General features: G+C 35.1%; 1 protein-coding gene across 1 annotated transcript; it reads left to right on the top strand.

Annotated features, from left to right (window-relative positions):
- The first annotated feature begins 285 nt into the window (after window positions 1–285).
- LOC149823448 (uncharacterized) lies at window positions 286–16795 on the top strand. Its single transcript, XM_090018843.1, has 3 exons — window positions 286–445; window positions 1124–2469; window positions 16513–16795. The coding sequence occupies exon 2, from the start codon at window positions 1695–1697 to the stop codon at window positions 2436–2438; it is 744 nt and encodes a 247-aa protein (XP_089874969.1). The 5' UTR covers window positions 286–445; window positions 1124–1694; the 3' UTR covers window positions 2439–2469; window positions 16513–16795.
- The last annotated feature ends 799 nt before the right edge of the window (window positions 16796–17594 follow it).

The following is a 17594-nucleotide window of genomic DNA, read 5'->3' as shown; positions in this document are numbered from 1 at the left end:
TCTTAGGAAGATGCCGCTCCAGTAAAATATAAGTTCTATTCACCTTCTTGGGAAAATATTGGCTACTAAAATTTTCTTTGTGGATGGAGAATAGCCAAAGGATTTTATTGGAATTGGAATAAAATTCTGCCAAACTCTGTCTATCCAAACACACTCTAAGGATCAAAATCTTAAACTCGGATCGGGTATCCGATAATATCCTATCCATTCGCAGACCTACCCGGCACCACTAGTTACAGCACCGTAAAATTTTCGAAAGATAAGGGTTTCGTATGTAGAAGGCCGATAGATAAGTTAGGGCGCAGCGACTTAGGTCTGGCTTCCTGCGAATTGGTTAAAAGTCGAGATCTGTTAGAGGGAAGCAAAGTATCTCTCTCTTTCCCTCTGGTGGAATGATGGAGGTCGACAATGGTGGCCACATACACGGCTTCTAGAAGATTCTGAGGTATTTCTCTCAGATCGGTCTTCGTTTCGAAGGGGATTTGGACGATTCACTTGTTGATCTTTGATTTCTTCCCTCGATCTCTTGTTTCTTTGATTTTAATGTTTATTACTCACAATAGACGTTCGTTGCTTTGATTTTTCTCGATCAGATAGTGTAAAGAATTGCGAATTTTGGTCTTCAGCGTCGGTTGTGTTTTAGTTACTGTTAGTTTGATCAGGATTTTATTCGAATTATCGTTTCTTTCTTCCTGTTGCATTTTTTGCGCTATTAGAAATTTTGAAGGGTTTGGATCATAAATTGATGTTTTTGCCCCTTTTTTGGATGTCGATTTTGTTTGTTATGCATCTTCGGGGCTTCCTTAGCCTAATGACACTCGCGTCTCCAAGTTATTAGGGCCTCTTTTGGTTAAAGATTTTTCCTTATTGATACTCTGTGGATAGATGAATCGATCAAGCAGGAAGATTCATTCTTTTGGCCGAAGAGAAGCTTTCTTAATGGATGATTTCATTTATGTTCATTATAGTTTATTGTCTAGTAGAATTCCTGTTAGTGTCTTGATCTGTTATGCGCTTTATGGTGTTTTTCTTTTTATTTTGATTGCTTTACTTGTGATTCTTGGTGCATGATTTTGTTTTAATTTAAAATGATTATTGTTGTTTCTTGAACTGCTTGCACTAGGCCGCCATGGGGAGTGGTTGCGGTGGCCCGTTCTTCTGAAGTCGATCATTGTACCTTGAGATTTTTTTTGGTGGCTTGGTGGTAGTCTATTCTTTTTGGAAGATGCGATTGAACAATCGGTGTTGGGAGAAATCGGTAAATATGGGTTCAAGATATGTGTCTGTCAAAGAATGTTGCTACACGTTGGCTCCATGCCCTGTTATATCTGTTTGGGACTATACCGTGAGGAAGATGAAGTATTCTTTCATACCTGAATGGGCGTAGGAAGTTGGAGAATGCTGGTGGTGTCTTCAATTTTTTGTCCTTTTTGTCACATCATGATTAGCTTGATGTTAGGTGAAGTCTATGTATCTTGTTTGTGATTTCATTAGTGTGAAACTCTGGGCTGAAGAAGGGTTTGATTGTTTCTCTCATTATCCAATTTAGGGGTTGGATTGTTAGGAATAATTGGTGCTGAAGTTATGAGCAAATTTTGACTGTAGATTTTCTTTTCCCTCCTTGATAGAAATTTTCAGTTTGAGAGTTTATTGTTTGAAATTTTGATGCTGTTGTTCCACAAGGTTGGATAGTCATGGATGATGTCAAGTTTCTTAAGGGATCAGCAGTGGTGGGGCCTGTCCTGCGCAAGGAAAGGAAGAAACAGGTGAAAGATGAATTGGACCGTCTAAAGTTGGCGGAGAAGAAAAAAAGGCGCTTAGAGAAAGCGCTTGCAGCATCGGCTGCAATTCGTTCTGAACTTGAGAAGAAGAAACAGAAAAAGAAAGAAGAACAACAGCGTCTTGATGAAGAGGGTGCAGCAATTGCTGAGGCAGTAGCTCTTCATGTTCTTATGGATGAAAAATCAGAAGATTCATGTCCCTTGGATAATAAGGAACCATTTATGGTTGGGGAGCATGCCAATGGTTCACGTGATTTTTTTTCTAGGCCAGGGAAGGCAAGTCTTATTATGAGTGGATGGGACAATGTTTTCCCTCATCAAAGATATGAAAAATATTCTGTAGGAAGGAGATGGGGTTCTGATTCATTTAGATCTGGATGCGGAGTGGGTGGTGGGGAACTATTCAGTTCTCTGCCTCATGGATTTTCAAGCTATGATCTTTCCATGTCTAACAGGAAAATGCATCTATATGGAAGCACCCTTGATACTTCTGAGAGCGGCATGTGGAGCCAGACATCATATGATGGTGTCTTCCCAGTTGCAGAAATTTCAGGAATGATTGCATCACAAGCTGTTGCCTCACTCAAGATTGCTGAAGACGTTTGTTCTGCAAGTCTAACTGCCTCAGACTCAGTCCACAGCCATTGTCTTTGGTGATGTTGAAAGTGTCACTTTTGAGCTCATTGAGGTTTGCCTTTGTTCATTTACTTGATGTTGTTTTGTGACTGCATTTGCTCTTTATGATTTTGGTGGATTATATAGTGCTTTCTCCTTGTATGTTTTTTTATTATCATTTGTCTCGATGTCCGGATTATGAAATCTAGGTTATCCATGTAGTCAAAAGAAGTAGTCTGTACCTAGTCGGAAGACCCCTAAAAAGACTAGTTGGAGACTAGGCCGGACTAATCGGATTAGTTGGTAGTTGGTACCCCAAATAAATAATATAAAAGAATTAAAAATTTATAAATATAGTGCTAAAACTAATAGCAAACATGCATGCAACATAAAACTAATCAGCAAGAAGAAAATATACAAAGTATAAGACATTTAAACCTGTCAAATTACAAATCCTGCCCAAATATTAATAACAATTGAATAAATAAAGCAAGCAATTGCCAATATCAACAAAAGCCAAATAATTTAAAGTTTAAACATGATTTACATTCTTAAAATAAAGTGCTAAAACTAATAACAAACATGTATACAACATAAAATTAATCAACACCAAATGCACATAGTATAAGATATTGCTATCGTCAAGCATAGCAAACCTGTTATATTACAAAACCTGCCCAAAACTTAAGAACAATTGAATAAACAAGCAAATTGCTGATATCAACAAAAGCTATATAATTTAAACATAATCTAAATTCTTAAAATAAAGTGCTACAACTAATAGAAGACATGTATCAAACATAAAATTAATAAAAAAAAATTCCACAAAGTATACGATACCACTATGGTCTAGCATAGTAAACCTGTTATATCACAAAACCTGCCCAAAAATTAAGAACAAGCGAAAAAACTAGCAAACAACTGCCAATATCAGCGAAAGCTATATAATTTAAACATAGTCTAGATAGCATAATCTAAGAAGAGAGTAGGCAAGGGTGAGAGGCAGAGGCAGAGACGGGGCCGAAGAAGAAGAAGAAGAAGAAGAAGAAGAAGAAGAGAGAGAGAGAGAGAGAGAGAGAGAGAGAGAGAGAGAGAGAGAGTAAAGTAAAAGGGGGGCTAGGGTTTTGACCCCTCCCCCTGCATAAAAAAAGACATTTTTTAAAAGACTATACTACCCTTGCTCCTACGCGGGGCAGTCGGAAAATTTGGTACCCTATCAAGGCATAGTTGTTGTTGTTGTAAAAATTAAACCTAGGAAGTTGGCCAATTCCTAGTTTTCCTAGCGACTATCCCAACTGGGTGCCTGGTCCGCACTTTTGACTACATAGTTGGCTATGTAGTCAAAAGCCCCGACTAGGCACTGGCTAGTCAGTCTAGACGATTGTAAAATGCCTAGGCTTTGCAATTCCTAGGTGGGTACCTTAAAAGGTACCAATTTTGCCGACTAGGCACCGACTAAGGCGCCTAGTTGATGATTAAGCTGCCCCTGCCTAGACACGAGGGCAGTTTAGTCATTTATTATTATTATATATATTCTGTTTTTTTTGTATATATACTTTTATATATATATATATATATATGTGTGTGTGTGTGTGTGTGTGTGTGTGTGTGATTTGTTCTGTGAAATGATGAAAACATGCTTTTATATATATATATGTGTGTTACTTTGCTTTTGGGATTTTTTCTGCGAAACATTAAAAGCATTTACAGTTAATTTCAATGGATTATGTTTTTTTATATATGTGTATGTTACTTTGTTTCTAATGATTTTTTCTATAAAAGCTTGAATGCATGTTTAGTATTATGGATTATGTAAGATGTTATTTATATATGTGTGTATTATGCTTCTGTGAAAGGCTGAACGCATATTTTGTTGATTATACTGAATATGTTATGAATAATTGAATATATATATATATATATATATATATATATATGTGTGTGTGTGTGTGTGTGTGTGTACAGTTATATATATGTATATTCTGGTTATGTTTATTAATATATTTTGTGAAAGCATGTGTAATTTTGTACTTGTGTGATGAAAACATCTTATTAGTAAAAAAATGAAACATATTTTTATGTATATTTTGTATACTATTTTATATTCTAATTGGGGTACCGACTAGTCCCGCCTAGTCTTTTTAAGGGTCTACCGACTAGGCACCACCTAGCGCTTTTGACTACATAGATAGTTGGTTATATGTGATTTGCTAAAAAGTGTTTCTACCAAGGTCAGTTCAGTTCATGCTTGGTTAGGTCTGGTTTCAGCTAAATCTGGCTTGTTTATATCCTTAAATGGAGCTTTCGGTTTCCCCCTTTTTTAACTTTTTCCTCTTTTCAGTTGTGGTAGTGTGGTTAAGTTTGACTTTCTGTATTTGGAGCAAAGTCTGGAACATAGATTCTACATTCTACCTCTAAATCTCTAGCTATTGGATGTTTTAGGTACCATGAAGATCCACATTAGATAGGAGACATTTCATATACATCACATATAAGGTTCAGTTCAGACCAATAGTGGAAACCTATCAAAATGTGAATTCATTTCTGATTCTGAAAAATGGTAGTGTGGTTAAGGGACAAATGATAAGAAAAAGTATGAGCTCAAACAAACTTGGTGGGTTCTTGAATTGACTTGAGCTGAAACTTGATAGATCACAAGTATGGATCATTCTTAATGGATGTTCATTTTTTTGAAAATGGATTTTTAGGTTAGGGTCTAGAATCTAAATTCTATTACAAGTGATCCAAAACACATGATTAGTGTCCAAACTTGATGCAAGTCGCAGACACCCTGGTTGGATAACATGAGGCTATATGGACATTTGTGCAATATAACCCTTGTGGGATAATGCCTTAGTTATGATCTAAGATACCGCGACACGCAGATTTTGCATTAAACATGCTGATTTTGCATTTAGTTCATGTCAGCATGTTCATTTATTCTTTATGTTGGTGTGTTGGGGGTGGTTGTCGCTTGCTCAGGGCTTCTGAATGTGACATGTTTTGATTTTCTGAACAATTCAAGTGATCCATAAAACATGGTTAGTGTCCAAACTCGATGCAAGTCGCAGACACCCTGGTTGGATAACATGAGGCTATATGGACATTTGTGCAATATAACCCTTGTGGGATAACGCCTTAGTTATGATCTAAGATACCATGACACAGTACTTTGGGTGCCGTACCACACCCGTGTCGACACAGTACGGGTACCAGACACGGCATTTCACGTCCTACATTATATTATATTTTCAATATATAATATATATTTTAGATATATGATATATATTTTCAGTATATATTTTAGATATATAATATATATTTTTCAGTATATATTTAGCCGTGTCCCCGTACCCACATTTTTTAGAATTGCCGTGTCATACCCTCCGTACCCGCACCTGTACCCAGGTGACATAGGTTATGATAGTGTGCCTAACCATCCAGCCATCTCATTAAATCCCAAAGTTTGTGTAATTTATGTGCTTCAAAATGCTTACCGGATTGGTATATTAGGTCTTAGTACAGGATGTTTTCCATGCATCCACAAAGATATGCTTGTGCGGATGTCACATGAAAGCTTATCCTGCAGATCTCGTGTTGACATGATACGGCACTGACAAGAATTTTGGACATGCCATGACATCTCATTGCTATGATCAGCACCGTATTCATAATGTTGCATTTTTGTTTAGTTTTGATCCTTTATTTCAGAGTTTCTTAATTTTTTGCTTTTAAAATTTATTAATATTATGTATATACAGCATGCACGTCCTTCAAATCCTAGAATTACAAAACTTTGTTGTTTGTGCCATGCACATCTGTGTCATGTCCCATGCTAGTCTTCATGTCTATGTGACATGGATGTGCACATTTTGCTTAATATCAATGGTTTCATCAACAGGGGAATCTCTCTCTCTCAAGTCAACTGCCAGGCAGCTTTAGCTGCAACACTAGTGCTAGTAGTTTTCAATTTTCACTTCCATACACATTTGATTTAAATGTAGATTATATTTCTAAAAGAAACCTGTTGTCCTGGTCCTGTGCTTGAGAACTTTGCTGCCAGCTGCAGTTTGATTAAAGTTTCTTTACCTATGCAGTCAAAAGCGCTAGGCATTGCACTTTAAGGATCTGCCATCTTTCATGAAAATGACATTAATCCCGATGCACTCCGGAATGGATACCAAGAACCAAAAATACAATGTATTTTAATACACACTCACCGTAGAAGTAACAATGAGATACAAGAATTATAAAATGAATAATTTCATTAAGTATGAAATTGAAATAATACAAAAAATAAAAAATTACAAACTTTATTACAAACACTCAAACACATAAAAGCCTATACTCTATCCATCACTCTCACCTTACAAAGTCAACCATCCACCCATATATATATATATACATATATACATATACACACACACACAAAAAGGGAGAAGAAAGAGAGATTAAAGAAGAGAAGAGGGGAAAGGAGATTACCTTCTAGTCATTGGAGAGGGTCCAACGGCTAGAAATCTAGCCATTGGACACCCTCTCCAACAACTAGAAGATATCAACCTAGGTTGACATATACTTAGTCAACCTAGGTTGACTAATATATATATATATATATTATATACATAGAAGAATACATCCCTCTTAACACTCCCCTCGAACTTAGAGTGAGTCGTAAGTTTGAAATTACAAAAAAAGAAACCCATTACGTAAAGTGTCTTCATAAACTTCATCAAGTTCTTCCATTTGGTGGTTTTTTAGGGAGTGCTCAATCATATGCTCCATTATACAAAGGATCTTCAATATCATCAATTATTGAAAACCCATAAATAGAGCTAACAAAACATCCCAACTGCCCAACTATTAACATATATATCATAAGACAATTTCAAAGGATAACTATATTAGTTATATATTATGGAGAGAGGATGGCCAAACACACACATACAATATATAAAAGATATTTAATAAGTCAAGTTAACATTTTTCAAAATCATTTAAAGTAAATTAATTTTGTAAAATCACTAATTTTAAACACGATAATTATTAATCACTTTAATCATTCATGAAAATCATACACCCATATATCTATCACGAAAAGCATATTAATGTATAATAGGCATGAATTTTCAACATTATCAATACCAAGAAAAAATAACTCAAAGAAATATAAATGGCAAATCATTTTTTCCCAGCGGAAGATATGAAATGATTTCAATCACTCAATAAAAAATTTAAGAGAAGTCAAATACACAAAGATCAATTTTATTTTAGAAGCAATATTAGCCATACAACTGAAACTGCTACTTATAGACCAATTTTAAGAGATAACAAAAAAAAAATCTTTCAAGAACACTAGCTTCGAAAACTAACTAATGAAACCAACAATATCTCAAATAAATGCCAAAAAGGCTATAATGTGATATATATACGATAGTGGTCACTTATGGACCAAGGGAATACACAAAATGAAAATACACACCAATAACTCACATGGTGAAAATAATATATCATTCATTAACAAATGCTTAGAAAGCATTAATTAAATTTATGCAAAACACACAAGACAATTAATCATGAAATAAATCATGCAACTAAAGCATATTAAATGCAAAATGATTTCATTAATCATTTCTCATACAAGAGCAAATGAGTTTAGAAAAATTACGAAGACATTTAAAAATCCTATATAATACAATGAATGCTATTTGCAAATCTTAACACTAGTTTGACCACTATAAGTAGTCACCTCACTAAATCTCCAATCCTAAAAAATCAAGTGTATAAGTGACTAGAATAAGAGCATAATCATAATACCACTAAAGGGCTAAGACATCTTTTGTCTACTTATAATGACACTCAAAACAAGTATATCAATGACTTAATCAAGAGTACAATCGGTGCACATAACTCACCATGGTGTGAGTTTTATGAAATAAAATTTTAAAACAATACTTTTGATGAAAACAATTTATGCAAGTCACACGAGTGGTGGAGTCCGGGTCGATCTCAGGGAATGAGAAAAATACTTTGTATTCCACAGAAAGGCTAAACTACTCTTTATTGCCTTGAAAATAAAAATAATTAATTAAATAAACGAGAGTGCGGCCCTCTGCGAAGGGCCTAAACAAATAAAAATAAAGTGCCTTATTACAAATCCAAATTGATTTGAATTAAATAAAATAAATAAAATAAACTCTAAGCTAAAAAGAAAAGAAAATGTCTTCAGTGCTTGAGCTTCTTGTCCCTTCCTTTCATTTGGTTTTTTTTAGTCTTCTTGGGATTGTTTCTAATTTATGAGGGCTCCCTGAGGGGCTTGAAGGCCCTTTTGAGGGGACCTTTTAGGGACCTCAGAGGGCTCTTCGGGGGCACTTTCGAGGGCTCACTGCACGTCTGAACGTTCTCCTGTAAAAATAAACAGACTAAACATGAAAATACGAGAGAAAACTACAAGAAAATCACATGTTAGTTTTAAGAAAAATCACAAAAACACTAAGCAACTATGAAATACACTACACTAAAAGACAAAATAACATAACTAATTCTATAACTAACATGGAATAACTATGAATCAAACTAGCTAGAGGACAAATTAACATAGCTAATTAACTACTTAACAAGAAACAAACTATGAAATTTAACTAAAAATAAATAACAAGAAAGAAACTAAGCTAATCAACTAATTATCAAAAGAAAACGTAAACCATAATGAAATAAACTAATTTAACGTGAAATACTATCCTAACTGAATCTAAAAAAGAAAATTTAGTTGACTAATTAATCAAACAATAAATAAACCTATCTACGAAAATCGATAATTTGAGTGCAGGAATATAAAATCGGCTAATGTAATTAAACTAAACTAATTAATTTCTAACTATTCTAATCACATAAACTGAACCTATATACATTTAATTGCTGTAAAAAAATCAGATTTAGCATAAAATTAAAACTAACTAATTGCATGAAATAAACTACCTAAATCGGCTAAACTAATTCCATTTAGGGCAAATGATAATCAATTAATGCTAACTAAATTAAATCTAATTGCTGAAAATATAAATTCTGAAAATAAAAATAAACTAAACTGATTACTGAAAACAATAATTTTATCTATTTTAATTTTCTAAAATAAATAAATAAAAGAAACAATTAACTATCTGTTCTAATTTACCGAACAAGTAATCTAACTCTTTTGCAATTAAAAGAAATAGCAAGAATCAGTCAATGCAACTACTTAAACATGTTAAAATATACTAACTAAGAACTAAACAACTAATTAATTGGTTAGTAACTACAGAAAAATGTCAACTTTATATGAACAAAAAAAATTTTAAAATAATGAGAAAATCGTAAATGCTAAAGAAAACGTTATTCAATGGAAATGATTATTCCACTCTAATTCTAATTAAACTAATTAACTAAAATTAAACTAATTAACTAAAACACAACAAATAACGTGAAGAAAATAAAAAATTAAATTAAACACACAATTATCTACCTTGGCACGCAAATAAAGAAAAATGATTACTTTATTATTTATTATTATTATTTTTTCTTTTCTTCTTTTCCAAAATGATAAACAATGGATATATGATATGATGAAATTAAATCATGCAATATGCCATGAAAATACCAAAAATCTAACTACAATGCATGCTATGAAACTAAACTATGGAGAAAGGGGAAGAAGAAGAAATTGGTTTTTATCTGTGCAACCGAACGAACTCTGCTCTCTTTCCGACAGAGGGGATGCAAGGAACCGACGGCGATGAGGTTTAGAAGCAGGAGTGAAAAGCATAATAAGCAAGAAGACAGAGGTAGGCAAACAAGGGGAAGAAAGGGAGGCAGAGAGGAGAGGGGGGCGGGGGGTGGGCGCAGGCTACATAAAGGAAAAAAAACATTTTCTGTGGTCCTTAAATATTCTATTTATAGTGTGTAATTATATTTGGAGAAATTATTTCAAAAAGAGTCCAATAAATTTTCAATATTTTTAAAATGTCTCTCTTTTAAAAAGTAATTTCTAAAAACTTAATTATTCTCCCCTAATTACTCCAACAAGGCTCAAATTTGCTCAAATTTCAATTTTGATAAAACGTGAAAACCTTCGCAAAAAGCATTTTTAATCAATTATTGCACATGTTCATGCATGAAAATGTATGAATTTATGCATAAGAATTATCTCTTGTCTATATAAAATGACACTTAAAACAAATGTGTCAGCGACTAGAACAATAGTATAATCTCAATGCCACTTATGAGCAAACACACAAAAGTACGAATAAACATCTCTTGTCTACATACAATGACACTTAGCTACTACAACAAGAGTATAATCTCAATGCCACTTATGGTCTAAACAAACACACACAAGTGTAAATAAACATCTCTTGGCTGCATATAATGACACTCAAAATAAGTGTATAAGCTACTAGAACAAGAGTATAATCTCAATGCCACTTATGGGCTAAACAAATACACAAACGTGTAAATAAACATCTCTTGTCTACATATAATGACACTTAGATACGAGGCATAACAAGAGGGAATACAAGAGTTTAGAGAGCTTGTAATGAAAAACAAAACAAATGCCTTCAAGAAGAATAAAAATAACGTTTTTAACAATCTTTCAAAATCCATGGTTTAAAAAACATAACTACCATCACAAGAAAAACAAGATATCAAACATCTAATACTATAACAATGATCATATAAACAAACGAGTGATAAAACGCACTCATAGATGAGGTCAATCACCTACTAGTTAGATATGTACCTAAACTGACAAGATGACATGAGGTGTAAACACAACTCACCCCAACGACTAACTCAAATTTTCAACAACAATAAGTTCAGAGGCAAATCATCCATCAAACAGACTCAACACAAATGACAACACGCCACTCATAAACTTGAGAATCTAGATTGATAAGATGACATGAGGTGCACACACAACTCACCTCACATACCTACTCACCCGATTTTTACTAAATTAGGGGGCATTTCTGACGATTTTACCGTTCAACTAAAACACTGATCTAGCAAAACTCACAGTTTCAATGAAACTAACTTTCGCTAGCAAAACTCACAGTTTCAATGAAATTGAGATTCACCAATACATTGAAATAGTGAAACTTAGTTGTGAAACCTTCTTACCACAAAACTAATGAATCTCAATTGTGAGAACAAAAAATCTGAATTAGGGTTGGCATTAAATGTGTGTGTAGGCACATGCACATGAGAGAGAGAGAGAGAGAGAGAGAGAGAGAGAGAGAGAGAGAGAGAGAGAGAGAGAGAGAGAGAGAGAGAGAGAGCATAACAATGAAGGTGGGCACTGACCCAAACCCCTTAATTGGGGATTTTAGGGTCTGGGTATGGGTATGTGCTATGTCACATGGGTGCGGGTACGGGTACGGGTGCGAAGCAATTTCAAATTTTTCGGACACGGGGACACGACTATATATATATATATAACAATAATAAGATTGTAAATTTTAAGGCAAAAATAAAAAAGTAATTCTATTGAAGTAACAACACAAATTAATTTTAATAAATGGATAAAAATAGGCTCGGTCAAAGTTGACCGAGTCCAAAATGTGGACAGACTCGGCCCCGGTGTGTTGATCAAGTCCGACACTTAGTTGACCGTGTCCGCCCCATGTTCGAAGCTGCACCCGTGTCGGGGCGTGTCGACGCGGGTGCATCGACCTTTTAGCCGAGTCCGTGTGACTTAGGGTATGTGACTCCACCTGACTGGAAGACTTAGTTGTGAAACCTAGATGTTATAGGACTAGCTAAACCTAATAGTGGTGTTGGTGGTAATGGTGATGGTGACAATGTGGTAGTGATCATGGTAGATGGATGCGGTGGCAATGAAGATGATGTTGGTGGTGGTACGACTAACCCCGACCCAATAACAACAAGGCCAAAAACCAAGGTTTTAAAACCCGTGACTCGGAACTCGAGTCGTGAATCGGCGGGTCAACTCGGTGACTCAGACCGGGTTTTGTTAACTTTTGATTTTAAAAGAAAAACAATATATAAATTGTCAGTCCATGGGAAAGATGTATTATTCAGTACAAGAGTGATTCATCACGCCAACACCTTCATAGCCCTTGGGAACTACATGATCCCAATGGCACTGGTATCCTGTGTGATTATGGATTGCAGTCACTTGGATCATGCAATATACAGAGAATGGCAGGTCGAGTTAAGAGATTCATTATTTGGACAAACAAAGAACACATAATGGAGTTGGACAGATTTTCTGCACCATGCATCACCTTGAAAGAATTCAAACAGCTATTAGCAACTCGAAAGAAGATAGAATAAAATTTTCAATGCCTAAGATTAGAGGTTAGGAAAAGTGAAATTGCTGTAGGCCTTAGATTCATGATGCCCAGCTCTTAAATAAAAAAGATTCTAATTAGACAAAGGGCAGAAACAGAGAAAGATGATGTTGGTAAAATGGCCTAGAAGCTGCACCAAATGCTACAGACTGGGGAAAAGTATCACTCTATAAGATAAACTATCATTTACAAGAACATAAAGTGGAAAACTAGAAGTTGCCTTGGACCTCTAGTGGTCCACGAAAGGGTGGTGATGGGGCAATGTTAGTTATAGAGGCAGAGTTTTTTTATGAAGTTGTATCATCATGTATGTAAAGTAATATGTGATATTCAGATAAAGAATCCTTAGGTCCTAACTCTCCAATCTTCATGTGTCTTGAAAGAAATCCCTGCTTTTAGATGCATAGAATTCTTTGTTAATTGGGTTTATAGACTAGAATGCTTTGTTGTTTGATTTATATACTATAACAGTTATTTGTTCAAAAAGATCTTTCCTGACAGTCCATGGGAAAGATGTATTATTCAGTACAAAAGTGAATATGTGTGTGTGAAATACCCAAAAAATCAAATTTCAAACATCCCAGAACTTGCCCGAGTCAGCAGCCGAGTTTTCGCAGCCCGAGTTAAGCTTGCCGGGTTGACTCGCTAGAGGGCCGAGCCGAGCCGAGTCAGCCGAGTCACCGAGTTGACTCGGCGAGTTTTAAAACAGTGCCGAAAACAAATGATGCATTATATAAAATTTAGTGATGGACAATCCAAATGCCATAAAAAGGCAATACATACTAAAACAATTTCCAAATAGGTGAGTTCATAAAAAAAAGAACCGATTTGAAAAGGCAAAGTTTCAAATCAAAATCCAATAAAGGAGATGAAATCTTAGAATGAATATAGTGCAATCATATGCACAACAATATGTCACATGACATTTTTTACAACCTTGAATACACAAACAAGAATCATGCTCAATATAAATAATCTACATAGAGTTGATGAACTTTGAGAATTCTTCAAAATGAAGTCATAAATCCATCAATCAAGGAACAAGTGCACTAAGGCACATCACATACAAAAGATTCAATAACTCTCAACAAGGAGACAAAAACAATATATATGATCTTATTAAAAAGAAGCTTTTAAGAAGTTAGATCTAAATCATAAGTCTACTATGAGTTTATGAGACACTTGAAGCCAAACGTATAGAGATTCTCAATCACACACTTCAAACAATAGGCAAATACAAGAACACAAAGAAAGAGACATAAGTACAATAGCTACTTAAGAGCTTAAAAGAACACTAAAAAATATAATCTTTATTCAAGATGAAATGCACAAAAAAATGCATGATATGTTCAAAATTATTAAAACATGTAGTTGGATACATGATGACAAACCATAATTATCCCATTAATAGTATAATCATGTAGGCTATTCATGGCATATATCTAGGAATATAATGCAAGAATTTCTTAAACCAACATTATACACAAGCCATCAATCTTGAGAATAATTTTTACTCAATAAGATATTTTTCAAAAAAAGGCAATATCACTAAAACATACATGGAATAATACATTCACATAATGATAGAAAGACCTTATAAACTCATGGAAGATATCCATGTTATCACTAAAGACAATACTATGTGAAAAATTTCTAAGATTCATAATCTTTAAGTTCACAAAAAAATCATGCTTGGTCACATAATTAAACTTGTTAAGTAAACATCATGATACACTAAAAATCTCAACGATAAGCCATGTATACACATATATGAACATAAGAACAAGCATACACATACTGGAATGCGAAGACCTTGAATCCGTACCATACCATACAAATCTTTTCCAAGACCATGATGCCTCATACTGATACCGTCATGAAAATGGCACGAATCCTGATGCACTTTGGAATGAATGTCAAGAACCAAAAATACAATGTATTTGGATATACTCACACCATAGAAGTAACAATGGAATACAAGAATTATAAAATGAATAATTTCATTAAGTATGAAATTGAAATCATATAAAAAATGAAAATTACAAGCAACCTTACTACAAACACTCAAATACACAAAAGCCTATAATCTACCCATCACTCTCACCTTACAAAGGCACCCACCCACCCATATATATATATATATAGACACAAAAAAAAGGAGAGAGAGAGATTCCCTTCTAGCCGTTCGAGAGGGTCCAACGGCTAGAATCTAGCTGTTGGACACCCTCTCCAACAACTAGAAAATGTTAACCTAGGTTGACTAAGATATATATATATATATTATAATATATTATATTAATATGTACACATACATATATATACATATAGAAAAATACATCCATCTTAACACCATCTAGGCACCAACTAGGCTTTTTAAGGATCTGGTGACTAGTGCTTTTGACTGCATGGGTAAAAAAAGGCGTAATCATTCTACAGGTAACAGCAAACTTCTGTCAGAGACTATTTGTCAAGCACATGACCTGAGCAACAGGTTTCTTTTATAAATATAATATATCTGTCAAAGTGGGAACACCTATGGTCGGATAAATAAAAATTTGAGAACACCTACAGTCAGATGAAGAAAAATTTGGGAACAACTACAGTCAGATAAATAAAAATTTGGGGAAACCTACAGTCAGATGAAGAAAAATTTGGGAACAACTATAGTCAGATAAGGCATGTCATTCCCACAAGAGATGGACTTTTACCTGATTCACATTGGGAGTCATAAATTCCTTGTGCTAGCTAATGTCTTTTCATCATTCTTTCATCTTTTTCAGTGTTTAGTTCTTTCCAGTTTTTTGTTTACCCAGGTTCTAATGTGGATCTATGTCACAGGGATTCGGCTAGCAGGGTGCCGCACCCGTGTCGACGCGACTCGACGCGGGTGCGGTCAACCCGAGATGCACCTAGGGTCATTTGTGTCCAACTTTTTTATTAAATTTTTTTTTTGTCAAAATCTTTTATTAAAAAAAAATTTTTTGTCAAAATCTTTTATTAAAAAAAAAATTTGTTCTGGGGGGGGCGCTGCCCCCCACCCCGCCAGGGACCCGCGCTGGGGGAGCCCCTGGACCCCCCTTTCTGTAACTCTGAATCAGGCTCCACAACTCATCAGCTCGACCCCTCTCCTGCACAAAGAGGGCGCAGGGAGGGGGCTCGACCCCCCCCGCACAAATTATATATATATATATATACATATAATTTATTTATTTTTTTGCTGCACTCCCGCACCCAAGTTTTTTGAAAGTGCCGCACCCCCTCACCCTCACCCTCACCCTCACCCTCACCCGCACCCGCACCCGCACCCGCACCCGCACCGATGTGACATAGATGTGGATCTAAGTACCTATTCATTAATCTATTTTTGACTCCATGCGCCTGTTAGCCCAAAAATTGTACTTTGCACAGTACTGAATGGGGAAGAAATTGTTTAAAATAATTGAAAGCTTGCTGCAGCTTTGTATAAAACTATGCACATCTAGTTTTGATCCTTTAGTGCAGGCCATCGTTAGAACATGCTTTCCTTTGGTTGCTTGATTTTTTCCTTGTCTTTCCTTCTACTTCTAATTTGTTTCTTGATAGTTAGCCCTGTGTCTGCTATGAACCTGCAGTTGGCTTTACTACCTGTTTAATATCTTTTGCACTTTTTCCAGATCTCGCTTTTGTTATATGAAAATTGTAATTTTTGCACATCTTCTAAAAGATAATTGAAAATTTTCTACATGTTCTCTTAAAAATATTGCCAACTTAATGTTGGTGCTTTGACGCAGGCCATAGCTAAAGCAATGAGGTGATGCTACTGTTCATTTACTGAAATTGGGAAGGTACGGTAACTGGATTTGGCAGGTTAGACATATTGTGCTGGTTTAGCTGGTTGTGTGTTTAGTTTGTGAACTCACTAAAAGCTCCTAGTTTGCTTGTATATTCTTTGTATATATATCACCTGTTATAAACTAAGTGAGATACTGTATGCTGAAAGATTCTACTAATTTGTTTTTTCAGTATGAGGAACAAAATATATATTAATCTATAAATATCTTGTTGGCAAATAAATTTTATGAGCCATCATATTGCTGTAATAAGAATTAACTACGGTGATTGGATATTCCAAGTTGTTTTGGTATTTGTAAGATATTCTTTGTTTTTTATTTTTGATAACTCGGGAAAGCCACCTCTCTCACAAGCTCATTGGTGTTGGTGTGATGCTGAAACGTTGTGGCATGTCAATTAATTGGATGATATTGAAGTGAACTGTGTAAAGTACTATTTCACTTGCTATATTTTTTAGATGGAGGTTAATCTGTTCAGAATTGAAAGAAACAATATAATGTTCAAGAGTGCTTGTATTAGGGAGGTGGGTTGGAGAAAGAAAAGTTTGTTGACTCGACATCGTGGTGTACCCAAGTTCATGGGGGTTATAACTAATTATATAGTTGCAAATGTTAGTTTTGGGCGGCTAACAAAAACTACATTTGATTACGAACCTGTTGATAGTCTTGGTGATCCCTGACTTGGGTGCTCAGCTTCAGGCCATCTAATTTCGTAGTGTTACGGTTTGAGTTGGCTGCAACAAAGCTTGGTGCGAAACTTGTCAATCAGTCTGAACGCAACTTACTGTTTAGGCTCTCAAACAGTAACACTAAGAATGATACCTGAAGCGTGGTGTTTCGGTAGGCTCAAGTCTGATGCCAACGCATTAATTACGAAACTTGGCTTAGTGGCCAGTGGCCATTCGGCAAGCCAAGGCCTTAGCCTGCTACTTGAGTAATCAAGAGGAAGAATAAGCGTGAGATGCGTGTGAGAGTAAGGGTACGGTGTGGTTAGCTAGGCCGCTAAGGGCAAGAGAAGGCAA

The sequence above is a fragment of the Nuphar pumila genome, chromosome 10 (assembly GCF_984573655.1).
Source record: "Nuphar pumila chromosome 10, dmNupPumi1.hap1.1, whole genome shotgun sequence".
Taxonomy (NCBI): Eukaryota; Viridiplantae; Streptophyta; class Magnoliopsida; order Nymphaeales; family Nymphaeaceae; genus Nuphar; species Nuphar pumila.
Note: the sequence above shows the minus strand (reverse complement) of the source record. Positions and strands in the feature narration are given on the sequence as shown.

Coding starts and splice junctions, on each gene's coding strand:
- LOC149823448 (XM_090018843.1), top strand. CDS start 1,695: ATGGATGATGTCAAGTTTCTTAAGGGATCAGCAGTGGTGGGGCCTGTC.